The following is a 27,377-nucleotide window of genomic DNA, read 5'->3' on the forward strand; positions in this document are numbered from 1 at the left end:
CTGGGGCAGGTCTGGGGAGCAGGGGGCCCTGGGGCAGGTCAGCAACAGGGGCCCGGCAGGGTGGGGGCTCTGGGGCAGGGCAGGGGCCTGGGACCACCGGCCCTGCATGCCCAGGCCCCAGCACAGGGGCTGCCCGCTCCCCCTCCGGCCACGCGCAGCCACTTGTCACCGCACCCATGTCCCCCCTCCCCCCCCCCAGCTGGGGACAGTGTGGCAAGGAATCAGGGAGGGAAAACCAGAACAAATCCCCTTGCAACACAATGGCTTGGTCTCAAGCCAGGGCTCGTGACAATGACATCCCCGGCGGGGACGGCCCCGACGGCGGGGGCTCCTTAGCCGCAGCCAAGGGCATTTCTCCTTCGCAGCACGGCACAGGGGCAATTTTTTTTTTGATGGTTTGAATTACAGCTCTGAATTTCTCACCCCAGGACACATCAAAGTGCCACAACCTGCTGAAAGCAGTATCTACCAATTTCTCACATAGATCGGACAGAAAATTCCTTTGAAGGGGGATATTATTCAATATGGAGACACAAGATTCACCGGCAGAGACAGAAATCCAACCCTCTGCAAACAATCCGCCTGCTGAGGCTCTTTTCCTGCCGCCTTTAACTCCAGTCACAAGCAATCATTAATCCTGCCTAACAAAGCACTAAAAAAAGACACAAATCATTGGTCAGGGATCTATCTCCTTTAATCTCTCCTTCTCCCACGTTATCCCAGCTGGAGAGCCCCTTTCTTCCCCTTTCTTTCACTTTTTTTAGTGCTTGCATTGCCGTACAAATTGCCTCACAGGACACGGGCAGCAGGAGCTCAGCCCCGCGGCGTGGGCTCAGCCACGCTTCGTGCCTCCCTTCGTTTCGGCGGGACCTTTCAAGTTTTGTGGTTTCCACCCAGCAGCGAGACGAGAGATTTTAGCTCCCAAGAGCTGGTCTAACATTAATGGCCCACAACGAATTGTCCTCGACAGCCGGCAGCGTCGGCGGCCGTCCGTGGGGAACCACAAGGCGAGACCAGGACCGAAAGCAGCTGAGAGACTGTGGCGAGCGGGAGATGCTCGTCTGCAGCCTCGTCTCCTCCCGGTGACCCCCGGATCCAGGCACTGAGCAGCCACTGGAAAATGATCCCGTCCGTCGTCACAGCGCGTCCCCACAGCCACAGCTCAGTCGCAGGGCTGGAAATTGCTTTCCAGGGATGCTCCCCAAACCCGCTGGCCCGCGAGCAGGCAGCGCCCGCGGCGGCCCGCACCCGGCTGCCAAGAGGCGGCTGCAGGTGCCCGGGCAGCGTGGCTCGAGGTGCAGCGATCGGCACCCTCCGCCCCGCGCCGAGCGGTGCTCCAGCCCTGCACCGTGACGGATGCCACCAGCCCCTCACCACGACCCGAGCAGCCACCGCTGGCGCCCCAGGCCCGCGCGAGCCCCGCAGCGGCGCCTGCAGCGCCGAGCACCGGCGCGGCCACGTGAGCGGGGACCCCCGGCCTCCCCCGGCCCCGTGGTCCGTCCGTCCCTGTCCCCCCCCGCCCTCGGCCCCGTGGTCCGTCCCTGTCCCCCCCCCCGCCCCCCGCCGTGGTCCGTCCCGCCTAACCGATAAACAACCACCGCGGCCCCACCGCCTCCCTGCCTGCTCTGCTATTGGCCAGATGCGCCGTCCATCATCGGGGCCGTGCCGCCCCTCCGCGCGCTGATTGGCCGTGCCGCCGGAGGGGGGCGGGCCGCGGGGCGGGCAGTGGCGACGGCGCGATGGGTTTGGGTCACTTGTCGCGGCGGGCGCTGCTGTGCGGGGCGGCGGCAGCGCGGCGGCTGAGCGGGAACATGGTGAGCGCGGCGGGGGCGGAGGGCTCCGGGGCCGGTGTCGACCCGCCTCAGCCCCGGGAGGGCGGAGGGGGCGAAGCGCGTAACGGCCCTTCGGTGAGGTGGCCATAGAGACGGCCCGCCCGCGGGGCAGAGCGGCGGCCGCCCTTGGCGGACCCCCGCGCGCACGTGACGCTGTGCGGGGCCGCCGCGGGACGGTGGCCGGCGCGGGCCAGGCGCCTCGTGGCAGCGCCCGGTGCGGCGGGAGGCGCCCTCCGGCCCCGCCGCCTCGGGGCCGCCCCGCTCGCTCCAGGTCGCGCTGCCGCGCGCGGAGGTGGACCTGCAGCAGCTGCCAGCCCAGTGCCAAAGAAAGGGCCGAATGCGGCTGGCTTCGGGTGCTGAGTTCCCTCCGCCGGGAGGAGAGCGGCGGCCGGGGCCTGGCGCTGGGAGCGGAGCCGCTCGCCCAGAGCGCTCGCGCGGCGGAGGCGAAGCCGGCGGCGGCGTGGGCCGGCGAGCAGAGGGCCGGGACGTTCCGTCTGCTGCAGGGACCCCTCTCCCCAGGGAGCCGCTGCCGCCCGACGGAGGGAGCGGGGTGTCCCCGCGAGTGGGACACGTACTGCAGGGGTCCGTGCTTAAGCGTCGAATTTTGTACTTGTCCGGCCCTAACTGCGCAGGGCGAGGAGATGCTGGCAGAGGTGCGGTGGGGGAAGGCTCTGGAAGCCAAAGCTCTGCCTGGGCTGCTCCTCCAGCAGCTGAAGCGCCCAGGATGAGCCATGGGGCTGTGAGACCTAGCAGGGAGCAACACCAGCAGTGCGCAAGTCGTACGTTGTGTTGCATGGGAGAAAAGAGGACTTAAACTATAGCTTGAGAAATTTGTAATTTAGCTGGATTACCGTGGCGCTGGGGGTGGAGCAGCTAACGCGGAGCATGTGGATCATCTGGGGCACGTGACAGCAGGGAGCCACCGGAGTGAGTGATGTATGCCCTTCTGGGCACACTCAGCTTCTGCTTCACGAGTCCTGAGGGGAGCGACGAGTAGAGAGGGGTGCTGCTACGGATGGGAGGGATGGAGACAGCGAGCCATCAGCATAGGGGTGCAGGCGCAAACCGTTGCTGTGACATGACTCACTGCTGGTCTCTTGCTGGGGCTGAGCTCACCTAAACCCGGAGAGGACATGCTGCCTGGATTGCTGGGGAGGGAAGCTGATGGCAGCTCTGGGCTCTCTTGCAGTGTGCCCAAGCGGACGATTGGCACACTGCCAAATCAATCTACGACTTCCATGCCCAAGACATAGATGGCAACGTTGTCTCCCTGGAGAAATACAGGTAGGAGTGAACGGCGTGGAATCCGCTTGTCCTTGGTAAGGCAGTATGTGAGTGTGGGGGGGAAGGTGATGCCCTTGGGACCTGGAGGGGGGAGCGCTGTTTAAAGGTTCTTAATAGCTGTGCCAGGCAACAATGACTAAGCTACAGAGGGAGCTTGTGTAACATGGGAGAGGCTCCGTAGAAAGCAGCTTGTTTATGCAGAAATCAGCTTGTTTACAGGCTGCCTTCCCCTCTTGCTTCCCCTTCACAGAGGATATGTGAGGGACCTGCCTAGTCTTGTTAGGGGAATTGCTTCCGATTCTTTATCTTTCCAGAGGCTTTGTCTGCATCATCACCAATGTGGCCTCAAAATGAGGAAAAACAGACGTAAACTACACTCAGTTTGTTGACTTGTACGCCAGATACGCTGAGAGGGGTTTACGCATCCTAGCCTTTCCCTGCAACCAGTTTGGAAAACAGGTATGTGGGAGCACGGGGTGAAGGCTGCCCTGGAGCCCCACACAAGGGCAGCTCTTGGTCTCGAGGGTCTGCTTGGCTGGCCGGGCTCTGCATGCAGTACACGAGAGGAGCCCGTACAACACCTGCGTGCCAGCAGAGCCATGGAGTTTCTGTGCTAAAGGGGAAGAGGCTTATGTTAGAGTGCCCTGTCTTTTGCCTTCCTCAGGAACCAGGGGACAATGCTCAGATTAAGGCATTTGCTGAGAAGTATGGAGTGAAGTTTGACATGTTCAGTAAGATCAATGTCAATGGGGACAATGCCCTTCCGCTGTGGACGTGGATGAAGGCGCAGCCCGCAGGAAGAGGCACCCTGGGCAAGTGAGTGTGAGAAAGGGGAGTTGTAGAAACCCCCCAACCTGCCTGGCGCTGCTGGAACAGCCCGTGGGGCCGAGAGGAGACTTCAGCAAGCCCTGCCAGGTGGCCCTGCAGTGGGGAGGGAGGGAGGGGTGGGCTCTGGGCTGCTCCATCCAAGCTGGGCAGTGAGGCCAAGGCTGATAGAAACAGGTGGCCTGGCTGCAGCAAGGGGACTTTCTTCCATCACAGTCTCACTTCTGTCTTTTCTTCTTCTAGTGCAATAAAATGGAACTTCTCTAAGGTAGGATATGTCTGCCTTCTCCTGGGCTCTGGCTGTGTTATGGTCAAACCCTAACCCTTTGGGTGGTGGGGAGTGCTTGAAGCGTTGCAGGGAGAAGGGATCCGTGTGTGTAGGCTCTGCTCTGTGCGGTTACCCCAGCTGTTGGGGTAGGAGAGTCCCAAGGGCCAGCTGCTCTGTCCTGGTCCCTGTGCTTGGGGACCCTTATGAGCCTCTGGCTTGTGTGATCTCGAGCCCCGTCCCAGCAAGGCAGTAACAAGCGGAGCTGCGAGCAGGGCTGCCAGGGCCTCCAGCTCCTCTCCATAGGCAGGATCTGCCCCCAGCCTACCCCTGCTGTAAGCAGAGCCCTGGGCTGCAGAGCGCCAATGTTACAGCTGCTGCCAGGCTCACTTGGGTGCTTCTTCACTTCCACAGTTCCTCATTAACCGCGAGGGCCAAGTTGTGAAGAGATACAGTCCCATGGAAGATCCCTACGTAAGTCTCCGGCCGGGGTGGTTCGTGTTGCTGTTCTGCCTGGCCATCAGTTCCAGCTACGGCACCGAGCTACAGGAGAAGGGGGGAAGCGTGGTGGTGCCAGCTGCTCTCACGGATCACACCTGCGACTGAAGGCAGCAGTGCTGGGGCTGCCTGCGGGGGAGTGTTGCTCCAGAGGAGGCTCCGCTGCACTGCTATGTTTTCTCCCTCCCTTGGCTGGGGGAAGCAGAGGCGCCGCGCTCTGTACACAGAGGGGGTGGCTGTGGCGGCAGGGAGGGACGTGGGTCTGGCAGCGCTGTAACCGAGGGCAGCCTGCTCGGATGGCGTCCTTCAGGGACAGGGTGGAGGAGGGTTCTCGCACATTCTTGGGGCAGTGACATGCTCGCGGTGTGACGCTCCCTTCTTCCTCACAGGTGATCGAGAAGGACCTGCCTAACTATCTGTAGACCTGCTCATCTCACCACTGTGCTGTCCCTTCTGCCCAGCGCTGGCTCTCCTGCTCCCTGTGGAGTCTTCTCATCCAGCCCCAATGACGGTCTGTCTTTAAGCCAGCTTGCTGGTGAGGCAGACCTGAAGATTTGGCGTGCACCTGTTGGAGGAAGGCTTCACAGGGCCGGTGGCCTCTGCTGGGCAGCCCTTCTCTATAGTCACAAAGCAGCATCTGCTGCCCCATTGCAATAAAGTTACTGGAAATGACTGGTCTTGTCTGGCTGGTGTGGCAGTGGGTGGTGGATGGGCTGCTCTCCTGGGGCTGGATCTGCTGCCCTTTGAGCAGGGAGAAACCAGGGTTTTGTGGGGGAGCTAAGACCTTATGCAACTCCTGCCTCAGCTCACCAGAGCTGAGCCCAGCAGGGATAATCCTCATTAGTGCTGATGGGGGAATTACACGCAATCCTGGGTCACTTGGAGCATCAGAGGGGCTCATACGGGAAAGGACAAAACAGTGTGTGGAAGTGTGTGTATCTGTGTGTATCCCTTCTGGGGCCACGGGTGGGGACCTGGTCCTCCTGCCTGAAGGCAGATGGGATCCCTCTTCCTCATGGACCAACAGGGAGCTTACAGGATCTGGTAGTTTCTCTCTGCTGGAGTGAGACTGGGTTGGGGCCTGAAAGCAAGCAAGATTATAGGCAAAAAACCCTGGGTGCTCAACGACATACCAGCACCCCTAATGCACCTCCTGGGCCTGGCAGGGCAGCAGAGCAGCCTCTTCTAGCAGTGGTGTAAGCTATGGCCAGAAGCAGTTAACACAAAAGAAAAAAGTGGTGTTGGGATGTCGCAAAATACCTTGTACAGCAGCCTTGTCCAAGGTGGTGTGCAGGTGCACGGGAGCATCCAAGCCTTCCCGGAGCATCTCAGCGAAGCTGGTGCCTGCAACAGTCCAGCGTTGTCCAACCGAGTCCACGGTGAGATGGCACCTCCCGCAGGCGGTGGGAGAGCCAGTTTTATGGAAGCCTGCACAGGTGCCTGTGCTGCACGGTGCTCTGCGTGAGAGGCAGGCAGCCTTCCTGCCCCTCATCTGCCCCGGGAGGGTGCTGAGCCTCCCCTCGGCACCGCAGTGATCAAACCAAACCCAGCTCCTCCGGGGCCCGGCACGGGGAGCCCCGTCCATACTGTGTGGCAAAGGGTAGAGTCAGGGAGCAGAGCGGGGAGCAGCTCCCGGGCTGGGACTCGAGGGAGTCTCCTCCTGCCAGTCTGGCGCGGCGACCCCGCGCTAAACCCTCCCCATGAATGCGGGGAGCGCTCTGCCGCCGGCCGGCTGGCCGGCCAGGCACGCAGCAGCGGCAGGGGACTGTGCTCTGGCCTGCCTGACCGCTCGGCTCTCCGCGGCCCCATAGCTCCCTTGGCAGCACCGAAAGCCCCAGCCGCGGTTGCACAAGGGCGAGGTATGACTTGCTTCAGCACTACCAGCGCCCCTGGCTCACAGGCCCATCTCCAACTAGGATAAAGAGAACTGCTACTGCCTGGGCAGAAGAGATCGCGTGGAGCCACAGCATGTGACTAAGCAGAAACAGCTCGTGCTGGAGGACTGGGCCTGTACTTTGGCTCCTACTATCCACATTTTTTTCCAACAAAGCCAGGAGAGAAAGCAACAGTGCAGGGAGCAGCTTGAGTCAGGGTCCAGGGTCCAGCCAGGCTTCCACGCTCAGCTGGCGCCTGGGAGGATCCCCCTCAGCACGGCAGGGCCCCATCTCCACCCCGGAGAACGACACTTGCTTGGGACAACAGTCCTTGAACTACCCCCACCGTTTCAGGGACACGGCGGACAAACTCCAGCTGTCAGCGGGACCCTGGCCCTTGGATCCCCTCACCTGACCTGTACCACAGACGGGATCCTGGGGCAAGTCTATACATCTGGACAGGCGGACAGACAGACAGACAGAGCTGGGACTTGCAGAAATCTTGTATGTGGCTTCCTTTCCATTTTTACTGAGCAGAATGAAAAATTATCCTTCTGAGGCAAGTAGAAAATTTAGGAATTATTAGTCAAAGGCACATATTCTAAAAAAATCTCTTTACATATATACATCTCAATTAATTATAAATACACATAGAAAAACAAAGGCAAACAACAAGCGGATTAAAAAGTGCTAACAAAAAGTTTTAAGGGAGGAAAAAAAGGGACTCATTTAAAAATACATACAATCAGTAGGACAACTGCATAATAATTTAGTTAAAAGATATCGTTACATATTATTAACCCTGACAAAAACACAGGATCGGGGCAGGGAAGGATTTCTTTGAAGGTGCTCTCTGTCTTTTCAGAGATCAGGGAGGGAGAATTGCATATATTTTAAAAGTAACATCAACAAAGCCACCAGATAAGACTCCAGGTAACGGCGCTCTGGTTCCTCCCTGGGGAGAGGCGTCTGGCGGAGGGTGCCTGGAGCGAGAATACCTTGTCGCTATTCCTGAGTTTAAGCCTTTTTGAAATGGGTTTTCTTGGCGTCTGTTTTGGTGCCGAGAATTCAGCAAGCGCCAAGCGAATGAACCAGGACGGGGCGAAGCCGGAGCCGACGGGCCCCTCCGGATTCTCCGCGAGTGTTGTGAACTGGGAAGCGTTTTAAATAGAGGATCACACGGGGCTGGGGGAAGGGGCCCTGATCGGGACAAGGAAAAGGCTGTTGTGTCACCACGAGACAGGGGTGATGCCCAGGATCTGGGGGAACCCCCCGCCCCGGGGCGCTCTGTCCAGAAAAGTGCCGGGGAGGACTTCTGATCTTTGGTGTCTACTTTGAGGTAAGGAGCTTTCCTTGAATGCTAGTCAAATGCTGCCCCCGAGCAGCCCTGGCTGCAGGGACACCCTGGGCCCTGCCACAGCTCTTCCCGGGCTGGAGGAAGAGCTGGCAGGAGGCAGATGCCGGCTGGGGGGAAGGTGGGGTAAATATAAGCTCCCAAAACAAAGAGAAAGGGTCACAGCCAGGCCAACCTCCAAAACGAGCCGTGGTCTAACGCACCGGGAAGGCGGCTCCCGTCTCAGCGGGAGCACTAACACTGCTGGGACTGATTCGAAGCGCTTCCCAAAGGCAAACCGGGCACTCGGCTGGTCTCTGCCGCCGGAGGGTCAAGGCTCTTTGCCTGGAGGTGGGCAGTCAACCGGGCACACGTAAAGTGCTGGCACCTTCCAGACCGACCTGTCAGGGCATGGGGGGACCTCAGAAGAGGCCACTTCCCAGGCTGGGCCTCCTTCCCCAGGTCCCTCTCCGAGGAAGGGCCAGGCCGGACAGGGCAGGTCTCAAGTCCTTCCCCGGAAAATATCCTGATGCTGCTTCCAGGAAATATCTAGATGATTCAAGGCAGAGAAAAGAAGCACAGCAGAAGGGAGGCTTGCGGAGGAGCTGCCAGGGCCCAGAGTATCTCTGCCGGTGGGCAGCTTCCTGCCAGACTCCTTTGTTTAAAAAAGAAAACAAAGGACAATTTCCCCGGGACCTGCCGAGGTTGAGACGCTTCTGAAACAGCAGCCCATGGATGGTGGCAGAGGTGGCTGGAGGCTACACATGTCCTGGAGAGAAAGCAGCCCACCCAGCCGCTCCTGGCCTGACCCGCTGCTGCACGGGCAGTTGGGTGGTGTGGGGCAGTGCTTTGCAAAGCAGATGTTTGCTCTTTGGTATTGGAGGCTGGATTTGCAGCATGAGCAGCAATACTGCACAACCCTGGTGCTCGCCAGGGACCTTGGCCCTTCTGGGACCTTGCAGTGGCTCTCACTGAGATCAGTGGTGGGTGGGCTGGATCGCCGAGATCCAGATGCCCAGGTCTGTGTCCATGGCCCAGCCAAGGACAAGCCATGTAGAACAGGACTAGTGAGATGGCCAGAAGGACACTACATGATAGCTAGTTAGAAAAAGCATGGTCAGCCAGAGATGCAGCGACGTGTGGGGCTGAGGTGCAGGCTGGCCAGGGGCTATGGGACAAGCTGAAGGGACGCATGGCCCTTCTGCTTCAGGAAATCCTCCATGTGGTCCCAGCACGACTGAGCTCACTGCACAATACTGACAAACGGAGCACTGGGGCAGACAGCTTCTGCCCTCTCCTACAGAGCTCAGGCAGCCCCAGAGGTGTCAGGATCCCTTCCCAGGGAAGGCACAGAGCAGGAGCAGTCAGTTTTGCTTCTCCCAACTGAGTCTGCTCAACCCTGCACAGTTGGCACTAACTCAGTGGCTCCCAGCTACTCCGGGACGTCATTACCTTCCCCTTCACCTCTGCCTTCATACTCAGCCCTCCAGCGCCCAGTGTTCAGAGCAGCCTCAAGGTGCACAGCAGGGCTGGTGCAGCCCAAGAGGAAAGCTGGCACCAGCCAACGCAGATACAGCTTGGTCAGGCAGCTGTCAGGAGCAGACTGGGCTCTCCCACTTCAGTAATGGACCAGTGCTCTGGTCACCAGATTGTTTTGAGACCAGACACGACCTTGCCCAGTTCAGTAATGAACCAGTGCAGTCAGCAACTGCTGCAGACCTCTGGGCTGGAGGGCTGGGGAAGGGATAACCCAGCCTGGAAAACTCAGTAGTCTACAGGGGGACAAGCATGGAGAGGAGGGGGTGTCTCCCCTCTGTCCTACAGGGGCACTGACCTTTGAGCAGGACTTGGACACAGCAGAGACCATCAGTCCAAATCAGCTGAGCTTGGCAGCACTCAACTCCTCCCAAGCGCATGTTATATACAAATCTATACATGGGTGACTGTATATTATATATAAATAAACTTTGCTTTAAGGAACTATAGTTTTTTCTTTCTTCTCCCCTCAAAAACAGAAGTGGATCAGTCTAAACCAGTAGAAAAGCCAAGGCTCCCCAACTCCCATCTTTGCACCAAAGGATACAGATCCACAGCGGTCGAGCAGCGCCTGGTTTGCCCAGCACCATGCTGGGCTCAGCTGGCTTTCAGAAGTCAGAGAAAGGCCCACTGAAATGGATGACGCTCTGGCGCTCTTGGGACAGCATGTTCTCTTGGGGGGCCACATTAAACATCTCTTCCAGTACCTTTCTAAAATTGATATTCCCATTCTGCTGGACAAAGTCTTCCTGCTGCTGCTTCAGAGTCTGCAAGGATCCAGGGGGAGGGGGAGGCAAATGTTCATGCAGGGGGGAGCTCAGATGCATGTTCCCCTCCAGGACTGGGGCTGGGCTTTTGAAGGCAGAAGGGTGGCTGAAGCCAAAGGGTAACCTGTGCTGCTGGTGTGGCTGGAGAACAGGCTCCGAGGGGAAGCACAAAGCACCGGGCTCTGGGTTCATCGCCATGTCGGGGATGCTGTTGCTGGGAGGGCTGTAGGTCAGGTCCAGGATCTCGTCCTGGTGCAGGGAGTGCCTGGACAAGGAGATCCCAGGCCCCACCTGTGTGAGGTCCCGGGGCTGTGCCAGGATGGGCAGTGGCAGGGAGAACGGCAGGCTCTGCTCTTGGGCCAGGAGGAGTTGGTTGTGCTTCCGCTTCACGTTTTCATCCATCTGCTTCAGCTCCTCCAGCACCTTACGAACACAGCTCTCGGGGATCTTTATCCCTAGGAGAGGAAGGTGGGTCAGTCCCCAAAGCACATTGAGAAGGGAACTGGGGGGGACAGAGGCACAAGCAAGAGCACCTCAGTCTGGGGCCCGCTTGCCTAGCACGCTCCCTGCCTGCTCCACCTCTTGGCTGGGCTGTGGAGCAGGGAGACGGGGCTGCAACTGGAGCAAAGGCAGCTCCAAGGCAGGCTTGTACCATGCACCAACAGTGCCGCTTTCGCAGCCAAGGATCGGACAGCTCAGGCCTGGCTGGCACCCTCACGCCTGGTGCCCAGAGGAGATGTACCACCACTGGGCGCAAACAAACATGTAGGGATAGCCCCAGCTGCCTTCCTTCCCATGGGATCAGCTGAGCAGCGGGTGATTCTGCCCGGCACCTAGCCATGTTTACGAGGGGATTCTTGGAAGCAGGCAGCTGGATCCCTTCTTCCTTCTCTTAACATGCCCTGCCCCTTCCCTTCCCAGCTATTCACCCACCAACTTGTTTCTTCTTCTCCTTGGTCTTCAGGCGGACAATCTGCAGGTAGCTGGTGTTAGTGATGTCTGCCATGATGCTGGCGATCTTGCTCCAGACCCGCAGCAGGGCCCCGCACAGCATGTAGTAGTGACGCAGGCGCATGCCCTGGAAGCACTCCTTCCCCTCCTGGATCAGCTTGCAGCTCCTGTTCCTTCAGTCCGAGTGGGGGAAAACAACCTGAGTCAGCATGGGCTCCTACGGCAGAGCAGGACCCCGCCGCAGCCTCCCCAGCATGGCCCTTCCCTGCTGTCTCCCCAGCGCCAGCCGCAAAGGGCTCTGCCTCGGGGAGGGCAGGACCAGCCTTCCCCTCTGAAAGCAGGGCAGATTTGGGCTGCACATCTCTTACCAGGCGGCATGGTTACACTTCTTCAAGGAGAAGTGGTAACTGCTCTCCCAGTGCTCTTTGGCCTCCTCAGGCAGCACCTGCAGAAGAAACCATTACAGAGGTAGAGATTTTCCATTGCCCAATGTGCAGCTGAGAGTTGAAACCTAGGGCTGGGAGTCAGGACACCTGGGTGCTGCTATCAGCTCTGCCAGACCCTCAGCAGGACTACGAGGAGCTTTCAGTAACTGTCCTTCCAAAGCACAATTTATCCTCACGCTTGCTTCCCCCACTCTTCTTGTTTTGGAGGGGGTTCAGGGCCAGTGAGGAAGCCAGGTAGCACGGTGCTAAGCACCCTGCCTGCCAGAGGAGTGAGAGGACAAACGCTTCGTGCTCTCCCAGGGGCGCCAGGGGACATTGACCTGTCTGAGTGAGCCGGTCGCAGGAGCAGGGACCCGGCAGGGAAGGGCAGCTTAGCCTGGGGCTGGGGCCGAACCGTGTGTGCCCAGGGAAGGCGGCGCCTGCGCTATGGAGGGGCACCATTTGGCAAAGCCCGCACAGAGAAAGAGGCCCTTCCCTCCTGTCACGCCGGAGGGCTGCACTTACCCGCTGGTACTTTTTGTGCAGACTGTCCAGGCTCTCAGGCTGGCTTTGCTTCCCAATGTTTGGCTTGTAGAGGATGAAGTTCTTCCCGCGGCTCTGCTCTGCCAGCAGACAGGTGTGTTTGCTTCCTCGCATCTGTTGGGGTAGGGCTGGTGGTTACAGTCACAGCTTCTCTTCCCAAGCTCAGACTCCTCTGAACTAACCCCCTCCTCCCTGTTCCCACAGTGGGGGCATCTTCCAGCCCCCAGTAGGAGGTCACACACAGACCAAGGGCCTTTGACAGTCACAGCGGACCACCATCTGCTGGAGTCATTCTCCAGACTGGGGTGCCACCCTGGCAGAGCCCAGGGACCTACCCTGTAGGAGAGGTAAAACCCGTCGAAAGATCCCGTCAGTTTGAGTGACTTCTCATAAGCCTCCTCCCACTTCAAGCCTCTGTCAACACTGATCTAAACAGGGACAAACAAGAGGATTCTGTAATTCCAGAGCGCAGGATAAGCTCAGTCTGTCCCACAAATCACACCCCAACGCATACTCGGTGCAGCTGCAGCCAAGAAACAGGCGCTGTTGGTACCTCAAGGACATTGCCACGGGCGGGACCAGAGTCCAGAGGGCCCCAGGGCTCCCGTCTCCCAGGAGAGCAGAGCTCCAAGGACTAAGAGCCCTGAGCCCTCCTGCTGCAGCCAGGAGACCATGCAAGGTGGTGAAGAGGGTGAAGGCAGGGCCAGAGAGGCCAGTGCAGCGCTGACATGCTCTGCCGGACTGAGCTCCAGGCTATGGCAGCCCCACGCCCTCAGGGCAGGACAAGGGCTGTCCTTAGCTCCTCTGCTTAACTCCCAGCACCAAGGACCCACCCATGACCAAGGGCAAATGCGATACAAACATGATAAACAGCCGCGGGGCGGAAGGAGGAAGCCAGGGGCTCACAGCCCCAGACTGGGATGCACTGGAGAAGGCTGGACTGCAGAGAGCGCTGTGCGGGCTGCCTACCTTATAAAACACGACCTGCCCGTCCTGCGGGTGCCCAGGGGTCAGGAAGACCTCCTTGCTCTCCTCATAGATCTCATCCACTCCCGGGGCTAAATCTGGAGCAGGAGGAAAAACCAAAACACATGCCCTTGTTTAGAGCATTAGGTCCAAGACCAGCCCTCATTCTCTGTCCATGCCATCTCCTCTCCTTGCAAAGGAGTCTCAGGATTTGTGCTGTGTGGGACTGGGACAGCACAGCACCTGAGGGCCACGGGCACAGCACAGTGCTGAAACAGCCAGTCAGCCAGAGCAGGGAGCCTCAAGGGTGCAGCAGGGAGAGGTCTGGCCACCCCTCTTTCTCCTTACCTAGTATGCCCATGTCATATTTGCCCTCCTTCTTGTCCTTTTCAATCAGGTAGTCAAAGGTGTCAGAGAAGTACTGGAAAAGCATGTTCTGCTTGTCCACCTCTAGACCCAGAATCCGGTTCAGGAACTTGGTGATGGAGCAATCTGCAAGAGCATGGAGGATCAGAGAATGTGGTGTAGCCAGGCATGAAACCTACCAGCACATCCCCAAAGAGACTCATTCAACACCCAACCACCACCCTTTCCTGGATGGCAGCACAGCACTAACTTGCAAGAGAGCAGCCCAAGAGCCCATTAGTCCAGGCTGCAGGCAGAAGCCAGGCTGCTGTGGGGAAATGTGATCTGTGGTGCTGGCTGATCACCACAGCAGCTCCTCCAGCGGTCAGAGGGCTGCATCCTGCATCAGCTGCACAGTGAACCCCTCAAGGCTGTACTCCAGTGCAGATGGACCCAGGGGGCTATGGCAGCTCTGCCTCTTTCATTTCTCCCTCACAACAGGCAGAAAAAGATTGACACATACCCTTCTCCACCGAGACGGTGCCATACTTCATCTGATTGCAGCAGATCCCCACAGAGATGAGGCCTTGCTTCATTTCTGGAATGGCAGAAGGCAGCTTTTCAGTTTTAGGATTGAACCTCCCCTCCCTTCGACAGTCCTGCAGGGCTGCTTCCCCTCCAGCTATGCCCGTTATCCCACAGCTAAACCTGTCCCACACCGTCTTCCCTCCAGCCTGCTGCTCAGCTCTTCAAGTGTCCCAAACCTGAGACAGACCTAGTCAGCAAGACACAACAGTAACCCCAGAGCTGGTAATATTCTTACCTTGAAAAAATGAAGCTTCTCCTCTTTCATAGCTCTTGGGCACAGGAACCTTGTTCTCTGTGTGGCTGAGGATAGTGGAGAGGACTTTGTCTAGTGCTTTAGCCCCATACTGTGAAAGGAGACAAGAGTCATGCCTGGGACGAACCCTGCACCTTACATTGTCAGCCCAGCAACGGACTGAGTATGTCACAGCATTTCTGCTGGCACTGCAGAGAAAGCCATCGCCTCCAGCAAAGGCCACTGAGCTGCCTGTGCCGAGGGGAAGCCGCGTGTCAGGGGCCTTGTCCAACCCTAGGGGATCCGCGTACAGGAACTTGCGAGCCCTCACCCCGGCCCTGACGCCACTTCCCTTTAGGGCAGAGGTAGATCACCCAAGCGCCCTCCTCAGCTTCCCCCTGGAAGCCGGGAACATGAGCCTCCCACCAGGGGGGCACCCGGATGCCCGGTGCTGGTATTAACTGGTTCTGTATGCTGTACTTGCGCTACCCGCAGAGCTGCACGCCTGATGCTTGCTAGGCCACATCCTGCCTGTAGGTGCCAGCAACGACCTTCGTACCCCCGGTTTCTACTGAGGCACTTGCTAACTGTTTCAGCCCTTCCTTGGCTGAGCTTCCCTGCAAACAGCTGCGAGTTACCTTATTCTCAAAGTTGTACTTGCTGAGGTCTCGGGATTCAGTGGCTCTTCGGTCTCCGTGAGTTAAGGCACCCTAGGAAGACAGACCAAGCAAAAAGCTCTTCAGAAGAGTAGGAGGAACTAATCAGAGTAACAACATAACAGAGATCAATTATCCTGAGAAATAACCAACTCTGTGAGCAACGTTTCCTGAGCATTTCAGATGATGGCCTCTAACCAGCTCAACAGCATCCACCAGGTTTTAACAGGATTGTTGGAGATTATCAAGCAACATTTCTTCTGTTTCCCTAGTTACATCCAGAACACTGAAAATGCTATTTTTTCCTACACCTTTCTGAGACATCACATGCCATTTAGCTCTTAAGATGTGACAACACATTAAACCTTAATACAGCAGGCAGGCTGTACGTCACATACATCTTCACAAGTATTTTAGTTCTTAAGTTTTAGCTGTTGCAAATTACCAGAGGAAGGATAACCAAAACCATCTTGTCTCAGAAGATGCCAGGATATGAATGCACTGTGGACAAGCAGTGACTTTCTGGAATATTAAGACTTTCCTGAAGTATTTGGGGATTTATCAGAAACAAAGAAAAATGAAACTGACTGACAAACTGTGGTCATTAATACTTCTGTTAGCTTTCTGGAAAAGGATGGGTGTAAGCTCTCCTTCTCTGGAGATATTCAAAACGCGCCTGGATGCAATCCTGTGCAATGTGCTCTAGGTGACCCTGCTTGAGCAGGGGGGTTGGACTAGATGATCTCCAGAGGTCCCTTCCAACCTCAGCGATTCTGTGATTCTGTGTAATGTTGGGGGAATTCCAGCATCTGGAATTGGGTTCTGCTTCCCTGAAATTCCTCCTGTTGCCTTGGTTACATATTCTTCTTCACTTCCTTTCCCAAATCCCAGAATGTTAAAAGCCTTCTTCGTTCCACAACTGCAATGCTTTAAGTCAGGGGGTGATGCAATCCCTCGCACTAGTAACACTGTCCATGCCAGTGGGACTACCAAACCTGTTCAGAGAGAATTGGAACTGACACACTTATATCTTTGTTGCAGGGCACTTACTAGGCTCTCCAGACGTTTTGCCACGATAGATGCAAACCTCCTCTCCCCTGCCAGCTCAGAGATAAGGAAGACATACTCTGGAGCAGAAACCTGATTTGAGCGGTGCGTTCGACCTACAGAGATATGAGTAAAGAAGGGAGTGAAAGGCGAGGTCGGTACAGCCTACCTCATATGGGAAAAGAAGCTGAGCAGGAGGTAAGAGCGCCAAAATGACTATCCACGTCATGCTGGTTTCCAAAGGAGATCTCTCTTTGGGATTAAAGGACAGAGGTGCAGTTGCATTCATCACCTTGGTGATGCTCAGAACATGTCAGAGTTGAGTTTTTAGTCCTGACCTCTGGCAAGGAGTCCTGACCTCTCCCCCATTTTGAGCTGGGGTGTGGCATTATTTCTTTATGCTCACGTGGGAACCGGCCCACCCCATCTCCAGAGGTTCTGCAGGATGGAACAGAAGTCCTCAGGCACCACCAGGCATGTTTCATGAGGAGGAATTCCTGCTCACACGAATGGGAAGGCTTCCCCCTTTCCACACTGCAAATCATTCCTGAAATCTTATAGGGAAGGTTCCTGTTGACAAGTCAATCATAGCTGCCTTATGTCTGGATTTCTATCCTGGCAAAACATGGGAGCACCGTGCTCTGAAAGCTGCCACCTCAAAAAGCTAAATATCTGTGTCCCTGGCTGCAGCCTGGTTCGGGAGGCCAGGCTAAACACCTCAGGCCCTGCCTGGTTTGGGTGGCCACATGTGCTTTTCACTGCCAGGGCTGCCCAAGGCTGCATGGTCTGAAATGCACTCGGGGAAGGGGACAGTGACCAAGAACACTCAGTCCTCACCAAATTGCTGTATGGCCCGGTCTGCACTCCAAGGCAATTCCAGTGTCATGTGGACCCGGCGCTTCTGATTTTTCACCCGTCTGTCTGCTTGGAGAGAGATACCTGAGCTGGAGGCCTCGGAGATTATTGCTACGAGCTAAGAGAGAGAAACACCACCAGTGAGAAGGGAGAATGAGGTTCCTAGACATCTGCAAAAGCAGCCACAGGAAACAGCCCAAGACACAAAGGTAGCCCCAGATCATGGAAGGGACCTAGGCCACCTTATCGCTTGCCAGCAGGGCAAACAGAAAGCTGCAGAGCCTTGTTGGCCTCTGGCCTAAGGCTGGCAAGGCAAAAGCATACAAGACACCCTCCCTTTCCTGCCCCGTCAATGTACTTGCTCCCATGCAGATGTTTGAAGGTTCTTCTGGCTCAAATCTCACTCACCTTCTCCCCATTCATAAAACGCTCCTTCTCCTTCAGATTGACGTGGTCTATAGAGAGACCTTGTTCTGCACGCGACTCGAACATGACAGAGCCATCCGGTCTGCATACCACCCGGCCCTTCCGCCCAGTCATCTGCACATGCCGCACAGAAGAGAGAGAGGCCATTAGCAGAGGGGAGAGACCTGCACGGTGCAGCATCTTGGGTGAAACAGTGTTTAGGAAGTCAATTCTAAACAGCTTTTTCAGGTTGCAAGGAAGGAGAGGAAACTCTCAGCTGCAGCTCCCTTCACTGGCCCCTTTTCCTGTCACCCATTGCCAGTGAAATATACTCTTGATTGTGAGGAGTACCTCTGCCACGTGCTCCGGGCCCCCAAAATGATTGATCAGTTCATCCAAGGTATTGAGAGGTAGCTCTTTTCCCAGTGCTTTTACTTTTGCTAGGAGGTCCTGTTTCATCTTTTCCACATGTTCTAGTTCTCTCAGGCCATGCATCTCTTTTTGGGAAGACAGCAAGTGAAAACTGCCTGCAAAGTAAAACACAAACACTCAGAATCACCTGGTGATTGCAAATCGGAAGAGCCAAAAGAAATCAGAAGTTGGTCCCAAGGGGCTTCTAGGGGGCACTATCTGATGTTCAGGTAAAGCCCTGCAATAAACGGTGCTTCAATAAATCTGTGCTTCCCCCTGTTTTATAATGGAAGGAAAAGTAGTGTGTAGAGCACCTTCTGCTGGCTCACTGATGTGAGCAAGTTGATGTGAATTAACCTCACAAGGCCAAGTTTGACCATCACAGGATAAAATCTAGCCAAGATTGTAAGGCTATCCCAAAGACAGAAGGAGCTTCAACATCCCCAGAACACACCAAAAAAGATCTCCTCACACCAGCTCAACTCTGCAATCCCCTTAGCCAGACCCCACAAGGGTTATATCTAATCTTATAGCTGTCCACGCTTGCAGGGTACTGGAGCGGGTGGTTTCCTCCATCTACGTTCCTGTGCATTGTGCACCATGCACTAAAGAACGAAGTGACTCTGGTTCCTGGCTCCCCAAAGCAAGGAAGGAGCAAGCCCTCTGCTGCTGCCCTGCTTACTTCTGTCCTCTGCTGCAAAGCCGTTGTAGGTGTGCTCAACGAAGATGACATCGTCTGTCTCAAACACGGACTCTGGAGAGGAGTTGAAGTCACTGTCGAGCCCCATGTCGGAGTCAGTGCTGCTGTCATCACTGATCTTGATCACACCGGCAGGGTCACATACACCCTTCAGAGCTTTGGCGCAGCGGCCCTTCTGTTTCCCTGCAAGGGAGAGTGAGTGGCGTCATGTGGGGGTCCCCAGCCTTGCGTATCCATGCAGAAGAGCAAGTGCCAGCTCAGAAAGAAGAGAAGAAATCACAAAATAGCTGAGACTGCCTCAGATAAAAGGCTAATCTTGGAGAGACAAAGCCTTTTGGGCACAAGTGGACAGTTAGGAAGGGGGGGAGGAAGGAGGGAGAGAAAAAGAGAGGGAGAGAAAGAAAGAAAGGAAGAGAGAGAAAGGAAGAACAAGGCAATCTTTATCAGGGTTGAAGCTAGTTGCACACACCAGGATGAACTCACAGCCGGCTTTAAGCAGTGTTAGCTCCATAGGGGAAGGAGTCCGCAGGTCTGACTGCCCTCAGAGGCATTTGTAGGCAAAGGGAAGGTGCCAGTGTTTTGGTGCTTGCAGCTGGGATGTCGTTTACTTCCAAGCATAGTAAGACATGCCCCCGCCACGTGAGAGGGTTCAGAGACCAGTCTGCACAAGCTGCTCTGCAGCAGCAACCTGTCAGGACAACCTCCACAATCTGCCTGTGCTGCTGTCTCATCCCCTCTTCCACCTTTCCCCCATCCCACTAAGGAAGAAATCCCAAAACTGTTCTTACCTGCAGCCACAGCCAACGATTTGGCAGGGAAGTGATTTTTTCCCAGGACACTTGCCATGCTATAGGTAAGGGGTAGTAGAGAAACCCCCCTTGCTGCAGGAGGGCTTCAAATGCACAGCCAGGACTCTGGTGCAATCTGCCCATCAGTCTAGGTAAGGAAACAGCTAAGGGAAAGGGGCACAGCTACTGGGCAAGTGGTGGAGGCTAGGAACTACGCTGGTGACAGGGGAGTGGGTTAGAGGGAGGAAGGGGGAATGACCTAGAGAGCCGCCCTCCTCCAGATGAGAGACAACAGTGATGGGGGATGTGAGGGAGGGCAAACTGAAATCAGGGCAGAGTAGCAAAAAGCATGAAGTGGGGGAAAGGGAAAAAGGAAAAGAAAAAGCTGAGTGGCTGGGGTGAAGCAGCAAGGTAGGAGGTCAGATGCTGGGCAGTGGAGTGTGCTCTTACGTTTTCTTTTAATGCCAGTTCCTTTTTCTCTCTTTCTTTTGGTTGAAGGAAAGTGCTTCTGAATTAGTGATAGAAAGACGCCTCTGAAAGTAAGATGCAAAATTTATTCTAGCTACCAGGAATAGGAACATCTGCTGGTTATCATGTAGCAATGTGTATTTGAGATAGCAGTATATTTCATGAAAGAGGGGTAAATCCAGCACCACAACTACTAGCACATGATCAGTTAGCTACTGGTACGGCTCAGCTCTCCAAAACTGAAGCAAATCAAACCGAGTTTGTTTCACCAAAGGGTTCTGCTGGCAGACCCAAAAGTTAGCTGAGGGAACGTGGTTTGCTCCAGCAGAATCTCAGCCTTGAAACGGGCGTGCTGAGTGAAGACCGTGTACTGTAATGCTGGGAAATGCTCCCTGCTGTAGTCTCCCTGCTGATGAAGGGAGCAGGGCCATTCCAGGGAGATACTGCAACAAAAGCAGAGCATATCCTGGGCACTGTGCTGCCACGTGACATGCCAAAGTTGCAAAACCTTTATATAGAAACCAAGAAGGAGTTTTAAATGGGACACACTACACTGGGAAGCTGTTACATCACTACTGAAAAATCCAGTAAGTCCCAGTGTTCCAGCTCCTCTCCGTGCTCTGTGGCCTGATGCTTTGCCTTGCAACTCACAGCAGAGACCAGGTGTCAGGCTGTCTAATAAATGTGCTTCACTAAGCCCTTTGATTAACCGGACATGGGTCTGCTTGCCCATGAAATAGAGAAAAGTGACAAAAATATGGGATACGTAGTGGATTTGGGTGAATGGAAAAATCAGAAGAGGTGGAAATCAAACAAATGCTTCTGTGGGCTGTTCTGCAAACAAAAGAGCAAATGCTTAAATGCTGACTGTGCTGGATGGGGCTGAACCCCCAGTGCAACGAGAAGGCAGTGCTGAATGAGCTCTGGTTGAAAAAAAAAAAAAGGTTGAAAGCAATAGCTGAGAGGTATGGACATGATAACTCACCCATGTGAGAAAGAAGGATCTGTGGGAACCAGGGAGGGGGCTCTAAGACCCTTGATGTGAGGGACAGCACCACTCTCTGGAGGGGCAGAGCTCTGGGCTGGCTATTAAGTAATTGTGACTACATGGCACCAGAAAGGGCTCTTTTGTCCTCTGTGCTGGGGTGACTCTGGGCACAGAATGCAAAAAGTCACTCTCAGCTCTGGAGCCTCCCTGCCATGAGACCTTGCTCATTTTCCCAGTACTTGCACTCCCCCATCTTCTCTGCAAACAGAAGGTTGGGCTTGTATTCACTCACTGAATAACCAGCTTATTTTTAACTCCGTTTCTCAGCATCTTTTAAACAACTGCTTCTTCCCAGCACATTCCCCACGAGAAATTCCCTGAAGTGCTGTAAAACCAGGACGCTGCGACTGGAGGCTCAGCATATGCCAGAAGACACCCAGTTACCTGGCCAATGCTGCTGGGCAAATAACTCTAGCCTCTAAAACTGGGGACAAAGCTGAGCAGTGAGAGTGATCACCAGCGGACTAACACACTGAGTTCCTCTGAATTCTGTGATGCAGAAACCAATTCAAGAGACCAAATCAATCCAAGCAGTTGTTACACCTGCTTTGTGCACTGTCAGCAAACTGGTATTTGTTTTTCAGGAATGGACTGGAGACAGCAAAGTGACATAGCACAAAAATGCCTGAGAATATTGGGAGAATGCTTGGTCCAAGCTGGACACACACCATCTCTGGCATCTCTCATTGCTTTCACCCACATTAAAAGTCACTTCAAAAGAAAACAGTAACAGCCTGCTGCCTGCAGGACACAAGAAATGCAACTCAACTGACTGTCCCAGTTTTTCATCACCTCTTATACAGGAACAGCCACATTCATGGGACAGGGTGATATTCTGAAAGGTGCAGAAATGAGGGGGAGCATAAGCCTCATTCCCTACCAGAAAATTTACCATGAGTCCAACTGCTGGCTTCACTTTAGGTACAATCAATTCTCCTCTTAACCATGAATGAAGGCAACACAACAAGCGTGCTACAGGATCCTGCAACTGAACAACATGTCCTGCCTCGTAGTGAGGCTTAAAGCCAACACTAAAGAACCTAAACTCCTTGAACCGTTCCTTCCTCTCACTGTTCCAGCAATACCGTCTCACATTATCATCCCAGCCTCTATCATTAAATAAGATTCCCCTGCTCATTCCTTCAGTGTCAAGGGCCATGTTTCCCAGGGTCAGACCCACACAAACCACATCTGAGCTCACATTTCTAGCTCTTCTACACTTGCCAGTTCCTTTCCAAGTTAGAACCACAGGAGAGTTTAAAATCCAGAATCTAGTTTATAAAGCCGCTTTTAGAGAAATAATGTCCAAAGACCCAATAAAGCATCCTCTGTATTTACAGCTTGTTTAAGGTGAACTGTTTAGGAAACTGCGTTTGCAGAACTGCAAATTATAAGTGGCCCTAGGGCAGGGCTTTCATTAGCCCTCCCACATGTCCCCTCAGCAAAAACAACATGGATTTCTAACTCACTCTGCAGCGGAGACGAAACAATTTAGATGCCCATCATTCTCATCCAGGACTTCTCTGGTGCGAGCCTCTCCAGTGGATTGCAGGCCGATGACAATACACTGCAGAGAAACACAAAGGGCAGCACAGCAAGGCGTCAGCGAGGGCCTATCGCAGCTGGTGTTAGGGCAAGCAGCTACAGGCTCTAGAGATTTCGTTTCATAGTTCCAGGGACGTTTTCCTTGGACTCCCTCCAAAACACATGCTGGGCCTGTAACAGGGCTCCTGATGAAGACTCATCTTTCAACATCCCGCATTGTACTTCTGCTCACACCACTGAGTGGATGACTCTACTTTCAAAAACTAACTGATTTTGCTAGATAATTTCTGTCAAAAATTTCCAAACCACATTCAGATGGATGTAATGACAGGGCCGTGCTAGAGCTGAAAGATCTGGTACCTCTTGTAACTCAAACATGACCCAAAATACTATTTCAAATCAACTTGCCCACGGCTACTATACACAAACAGTGGATAATGGCTCAGATGATGACGTTGTGTTAGCACTCCAGTATAATTTACTGTGAATGTTCTCAGAAACCCAGAGACTGCATTTCATTCTGGTTGACCTAGAAAGAGTTTCAGCCATATTTAAAGACATTTGAAATTGTTTTCAAGTCAAGCTGAATAATAATCTCCTTTTGGTTGCAGACTACAAAAATTCACTGATAAAACTGATGGCTGTTGCCATTTGCAGCTAGGTTCTAATACCACACCTTATCCTTTGCCAGCTCCTCCTTGGCAAGCTCAACGAGTCGCCGGACTTTAGCAGCAATGCAGAGATACTTGAAGAAGCGCTGGTGAGCAGACCAGAACTGACCCCACAAGGACTTCCGAGACTCCAAGCCGATCCAGTCGGCTGCCTGCTGAAACACCATCAAGGCCTCTGCCCACTGAAGACAGTACCGAGAAAGGCCAGTTAATATCTTGTTTTTCACTTTCATTACTGCTGTGCATGAAGTTATTAGAACAGTCTGAGGTTTGACAATCTAATTTAACATAAGTATTTCTGCTGCTGTGTTAGTCTGAACAAACAGTCTGGTCATTCGCTCCTTTCCACACTAGCACAATGTTGCAAGATTTGGTTTCCAAACATGGAACTTTCAAGTAGAGGCAAAAAAACATACATGATGAATTTTTTAATGTAAGCTGAGTGTGTGCACCATTTTTTCCCCTTTCTTTCTTATAAATAAACTAAGTTTGTGGTCACGGCCATGTTTAGGGACCTCAAATCCTCCCACATAACAAGTGGCAATGCCCAAAGCATGACTAAACATCGGTCACCCTGTTGCAGTGGGGCCAGCTCACCAGCTTTGCTGCTTTATCGTAGACAATCTTGTACTGCTGATCCAGCGGGATCTCCTCTATTCTGAAGGTCACTCCAGTGAAACTGAGCTGCCTGGCAATGTACATTCCACTGACCTTCATGTCCATCGCTACGATCTCCATTGCACCAACTCCCCTGGGAGAGGAAGACAGACAGAGTTGGCTTTGAAACCCCTTCCCTCTGCGCCAGGGCAGCACCAGCTAGGTGCATCTGCAGAACAAGAACCTCTCCTGGTGGCTCAAGCTGTCCTCGGACACGCGCATGACAGGCATCACGCCCGCTTCTCAAATGGGAAAATGACTCTTCCAATCTTGCTTCAGTTTGACTTCCTCTAAAAACTTAGAACACAGTGCCCAGCTATGAAACCCACTGAGATGCACTGCTCTTCTCACTGCTCCAGTCCAGTGGAAGGACTGAGCGACAAAAAGGCTTTGCCCTTCCTCTGAAAACATCCTAGCTGTCTCTCTTGCTATTTAAAGGCTGCCACTGGACAGGTACAAAGTGTTTAGCCATGAGACTGGTAGGATGGTGTATTTTTTTTAATTATTTATATTTATTTATTTATTTTAGGAGCAAAAGGGAATCCTGCAAGGAGTTATCAGGCAGAGACCAATGGGTCAAGGCCAGCACTTCTCTCCCTGGGCCAGACAAAGCCTGCCACAAAATGCAAGCCGGTGGAAAGGGATGTCAGACATGACCTACCTCTTTTCAATTGCATGCAGGAACTCATCAAACGCTCTGAAAGGGGTGCCCTCCCCCCAGATCCCCAGGCGGCTCATGTAAATCATGTTTTTTGGCTCAGAGGCACCTGTTTGAATAAATTCACTGTTAGAAAAAGCAGTTGTAAATAGTTTTGACTCAAGAAAAGTGAACTCATCTTTTGTAAAGGATGGTCATTCACTATTGTGTCATAGAAGACCCAAGCGGCTTTCCAAGCACTGCCCTCTATGCATTAAATGGGCAAGCATCATCATTACAGGTTAATCTGGAGAGAGATTAGTCTGTCTTGTCAAAAAGTCACAAAAAAAGGCAGGGACAGAACTTGGGGCAGATCCCAGCATCCTAGCTGCTCTTCAGCATTGTAGTACAATGTTCTGATGTCATTTATCTCTTCTTGCATGAACACGTGTTCTCAGCATATGTGATCACATCTCAAGGACATCCTTCAGACAGGATGGCAGATCACAGAGGTGACCGGCATTTGTTTACACACTGTGTCCAGGCAATGCCATGGGACAAGCTTACCTGTGGCACTGGCATAAACAACCCTTGCTCGAGGCAGTTTGTTCTGAAGGTCCAGCACTGCTTTGCCCATTTTAGTGGAGTTAGCGTTTTTGGCTTTGTGGCATTCATCAAATACAATCTAAAAGGGAAAGTTAGTTAAGGAGAAAGGGTGCAATTTCTTCACGAGGGTGGGAAGAGATGGAAAACACAACCCAGCTTCCTCCGACCAATTGAGCCACCTGCCCCATTATCAACAAAATGGACTCATTTCCCAAACTGCAAGAAATCTGTCATTTTTGCCTAGTCCTCTGCTTTTCAGAGCCTGAAGTCATTTCCCCCTCCCTCTGTCCCTTCACTGCCAAGGTATGGCTTGCTGCCCAAGAACAACTCGGTCATAATGCTGAGGGAGAAGAATGCTGAAAAAGTTAATCACAGCTCCATTCTTCCCCTCCTCCCATTAACACTGCAGCCTGTGGAGGACAACAGAGGAGTGTGGGAGGAATCAATGCTTATAGCATTTAAACATCCACCACAGGCATCAAACTGCTCAGTACAGCTGTTCCCAGTGACCTCAGATGGCCCCAGCTCTGTGTTCATTGGCGAAGAACTATTACAAGCATGCAATTCTTCTCCCTCACCCTTTCTTTTTTAAGGATACAACTCCATCAAAATTTTCCCTGCACCAGTCCAAAATCTGCTTTAAGCGTGTCCTATGTTGTCCGCCTGCTTGGCTTTCACCAATCAGAGCAGAATAAGTGGCAAAGAGGACTCCTTCTGAGGTAGCTGTGTCACCATATTTAATCTGCAAAAAGAGGAAGAACAAGAACACACATGCTCATGACGCTTGTCCGCAGTATACCCCACCCATCCTTCTCCCACAATCACTACAGCTGATTCTGCTGTGACTTTACAGGACACATGCTCCTGCCTTCAAGAAGAAAAACCAATCTGAGAGCACAAGAGAAAAAGGCTGTTGGTAGCTGACATCTTTAGCACTTCTATTTCGCTTTGAGATATGGTGATGACAGGGACTTTAAATGCCTGGATAAGCTCCTCTAGCCAATGTGTCAGCACATCTTGATACATGCAGTGAAGTGTGGAGACCACACTAGGACTTCAATTTTCTGGCCATCTGAAACCACTTATCTTTTTAAGCAACAGTTTAGAATGTTTAATTACTCTGAATCCCTCCCATATGTTTTAATTATTTTTAGAAAATTACGTTCTCTTTGGCCAGGTGAGATTACTGCTCATCTTACTGTCGTGAGTCTCACCTGTAACAAAACTAAATGTAGGAAGAAAAAAACATAGTCTTAATCTGAAGAAAGTTTTATTTAAAGCCCTTTTGGTCTGAAAACAAACATCTCTTTCAGTCTCTTAATGGACTGCATTCAGGGCTCTTGAGCTCATGTGGTTTCCATTGACTCAGTAAGAGCTGGTTGCTCAACACCATTAAAAACCAGGGAAGAGCACTGCAGTGAGCTAGTCAGCAGTGTGGCAAACACAAGCCAGCTGACGGACTGGACAAGAGGCTCCAGAAGAGGTTATGAAGAGCCCTGTGAATAACTACACCACCACCGCTTGTAGGTTTTTTTGAAAAATACTACATCCTAATGCTTCATCACCGATAACCAGAAGTCTGAATATGCTCTGATTCACTCTGATGGAAAGGCCCATGTGTTTAGCCATAACCCTGTGCATTTGGAATTTCCTGCCAGGCACCAATCTGTGCAACTGTAAATGCTCCCTTCACTGGCATGTTCTGAAAAGGGATACCATGAAACCAGTGCTGGAAAATGTTAGCCCATGAGAGCACAGAATGGCCATGTCTAACAGGTGCTGTTCCCTCTGCAGCACTCTTCAGGAACAGTTAAAAAGATTCAAGTCCTGCTGGGCTTTGCACTGGTATGGAGACACTTCTCACTTTCCCTGCAGGAAGTAACTCTGTACTTGTGGTGCAACTCCGGAGGGTGCATAAAAATAGCAAGAATCCAGAGTGGGAAGAGCACGCTGAGAGAAGGGAACAGCAAACAGCTTGCTGTCTGCTACTGACTGTGCCATCAACCATGCGCAAAGGCAACAGTAACTGCTGCATTACACACTAAGGCAGCTCCATTTAAGTGCCACTGTGGGCTGGTTTTCCAGAACACCGTTACAATTTTTCTTCCCTACCTTATTCAAAGCATGCACGGGAATGTGGGAGGCTTCAATGTCTTTCAGGTCTCTCTCAGCATCATACTTAAGATCATTGGAGACACTGAACCTGAAAAGCAAGATATGGGCCTGGTTATCTCCTGAGGAGTCAGTCAGGGCATGCACAATGATTAATAACTCTGATTAAAGCAACAGTAGGTGTGCAAAACCATCACATTCCCAACTGCCCACACACCTCAATGTAAGATCCTACAGCAGCCTCCAGTCTTCCACAGCACTGCCACTTATGGCAAGTTATACCTATTCTGCAGAAAACCCCATCCTCTAGGGGCTCGAGTCTGCACCCAAGGAGTCCATGAATACCCCTCTGCTAACTTCAAACAGAGCAGGAGTAGGCTTGACATTGCACTCCAAGTAGTATGTGATTTGCCATTTCATAGTGATTCATTCTCCCATCACCCCTTCAGGGGAAATATTCCCATTTCACAGACAGCAAAGAGGCACAAAGAGGTGGAAACGACTTAT

General features: G+C 53.3%; 2 protein-coding genes across 5 annotated transcripts in view; one reads left to right on the forward strand and one right to left on the reverse strand.

Moving 5' to 3' along the window:
• The first annotated feature begins 1,710 nt into the window (after positions 1–1,710).
• GPX4 (glutathione peroxidase 4) lies at positions 1,711–5,376 on the forward strand. Its single transcript, XM_067312946.1, has 7 exons — positions 1,711–1,814; positions 3,022–3,116; positions 3,431–3,575; positions 3,781–3,932; positions 4,185–4,209; positions 4,621–4,680; positions 5,094–5,376. Exons 1-7 carry the CDS (start codon positions 1,740–1,742, stop codon positions 5,124–5,126), a joined length of 585 nt encoding a protein of 194 aa, XP_067169047.1. The 5' UTR covers positions 1,711–1,739; the 3' UTR covers positions 5,127–5,376.
• Positions 5,377–7,258: 1,882 nt separating this feature from the next.
• Positions 7,259–27,377, reverse strand: part of SBNO2 (strawberry notch homolog 2) — a 70,040-nt gene continuing 49,921 nt past the window's right edge. For 3 of the 4 annotated variants that reach the window (XM_067313049.1, XM_067313048.1, XM_067313051.1), the window contains 23 exons: positions 26,871–26,961; positions 25,357–25,500; positions 24,720–24,837; positions 24,177–24,282; positions 23,456–23,609; positions 22,864–23,040; positions 22,112–22,209; positions 19,577–19,659; positions 18,321–18,521; positions 17,579–17,754; positions 17,231–17,362; positions 16,805–16,940; positions 15,971–16,083; positions 14,903–14,974; positions 14,268–14,376; positions 13,968–14,042; positions 13,448–13,591; positions 13,103–13,197; positions 12,469–12,561; positions 12,116–12,247; positions 11,534–11,610; positions 11,148–11,338; positions 7,259–10,669 (listed from right to left, as the gene is read on the reverse strand). In XM_067313049.1, coding sequence (XP_067169150.1) covers positions 10,056–10,669; positions 11,148–11,338; positions 11,534–11,610; positions 12,116–12,247; positions 12,469–12,561; positions 13,103–13,197; positions 13,448–13,591; positions 13,968–14,042; positions 14,268–14,376; positions 14,903–14,974; positions 15,971–16,083; positions 16,805–16,940; positions 17,231–17,362; positions 17,579–17,754; positions 18,321–18,521; positions 19,577–19,659; positions 22,112–22,209; positions 22,864–23,040; positions 23,456–23,609; positions 24,177–24,282; positions 24,720–24,837; positions 25,357–25,500; positions 26,871–26,961 — 3,331 coding nt within the window. In that variant the 3' untranslated portion in view covers positions 7,259–10,055. The remainder of the gene's footprint in view (positions 10,670–11,147; positions 11,339–11,533; positions 11,611–12,115; positions 12,248–12,468; positions 12,562–13,102; positions 13,198–13,447; positions 13,592–13,967; positions 14,043–14,267; positions 14,377–14,902; positions 14,975–15,970; positions 16,084–16,804; positions 16,941–17,230; positions 17,363–17,578; positions 17,755–18,320; positions 18,522–19,576; positions 19,660–22,111; positions 22,210–22,863; positions 23,041–23,455; positions 23,610–24,176; positions 24,283–24,719; positions 24,838–25,356; positions 25,501–26,870; positions 26,962–27,377) is intronic. The other variant, XM_067313050.1, reaches the window with a different exon arrangement.

This window comes from Apteryx mantelli, chromosome 30 (genome assembly GCF_036417845.1).
Source record: "Apteryx mantelli isolate bAptMan1 chromosome 30, bAptMan1.hap1, whole genome shotgun sequence".
NCBI classification, from domain to species: domain Eukaryota; kingdom Metazoa; phylum Chordata; class Aves; order Apterygiformes; family Apterygidae; genus Apteryx; species Apteryx mantelli.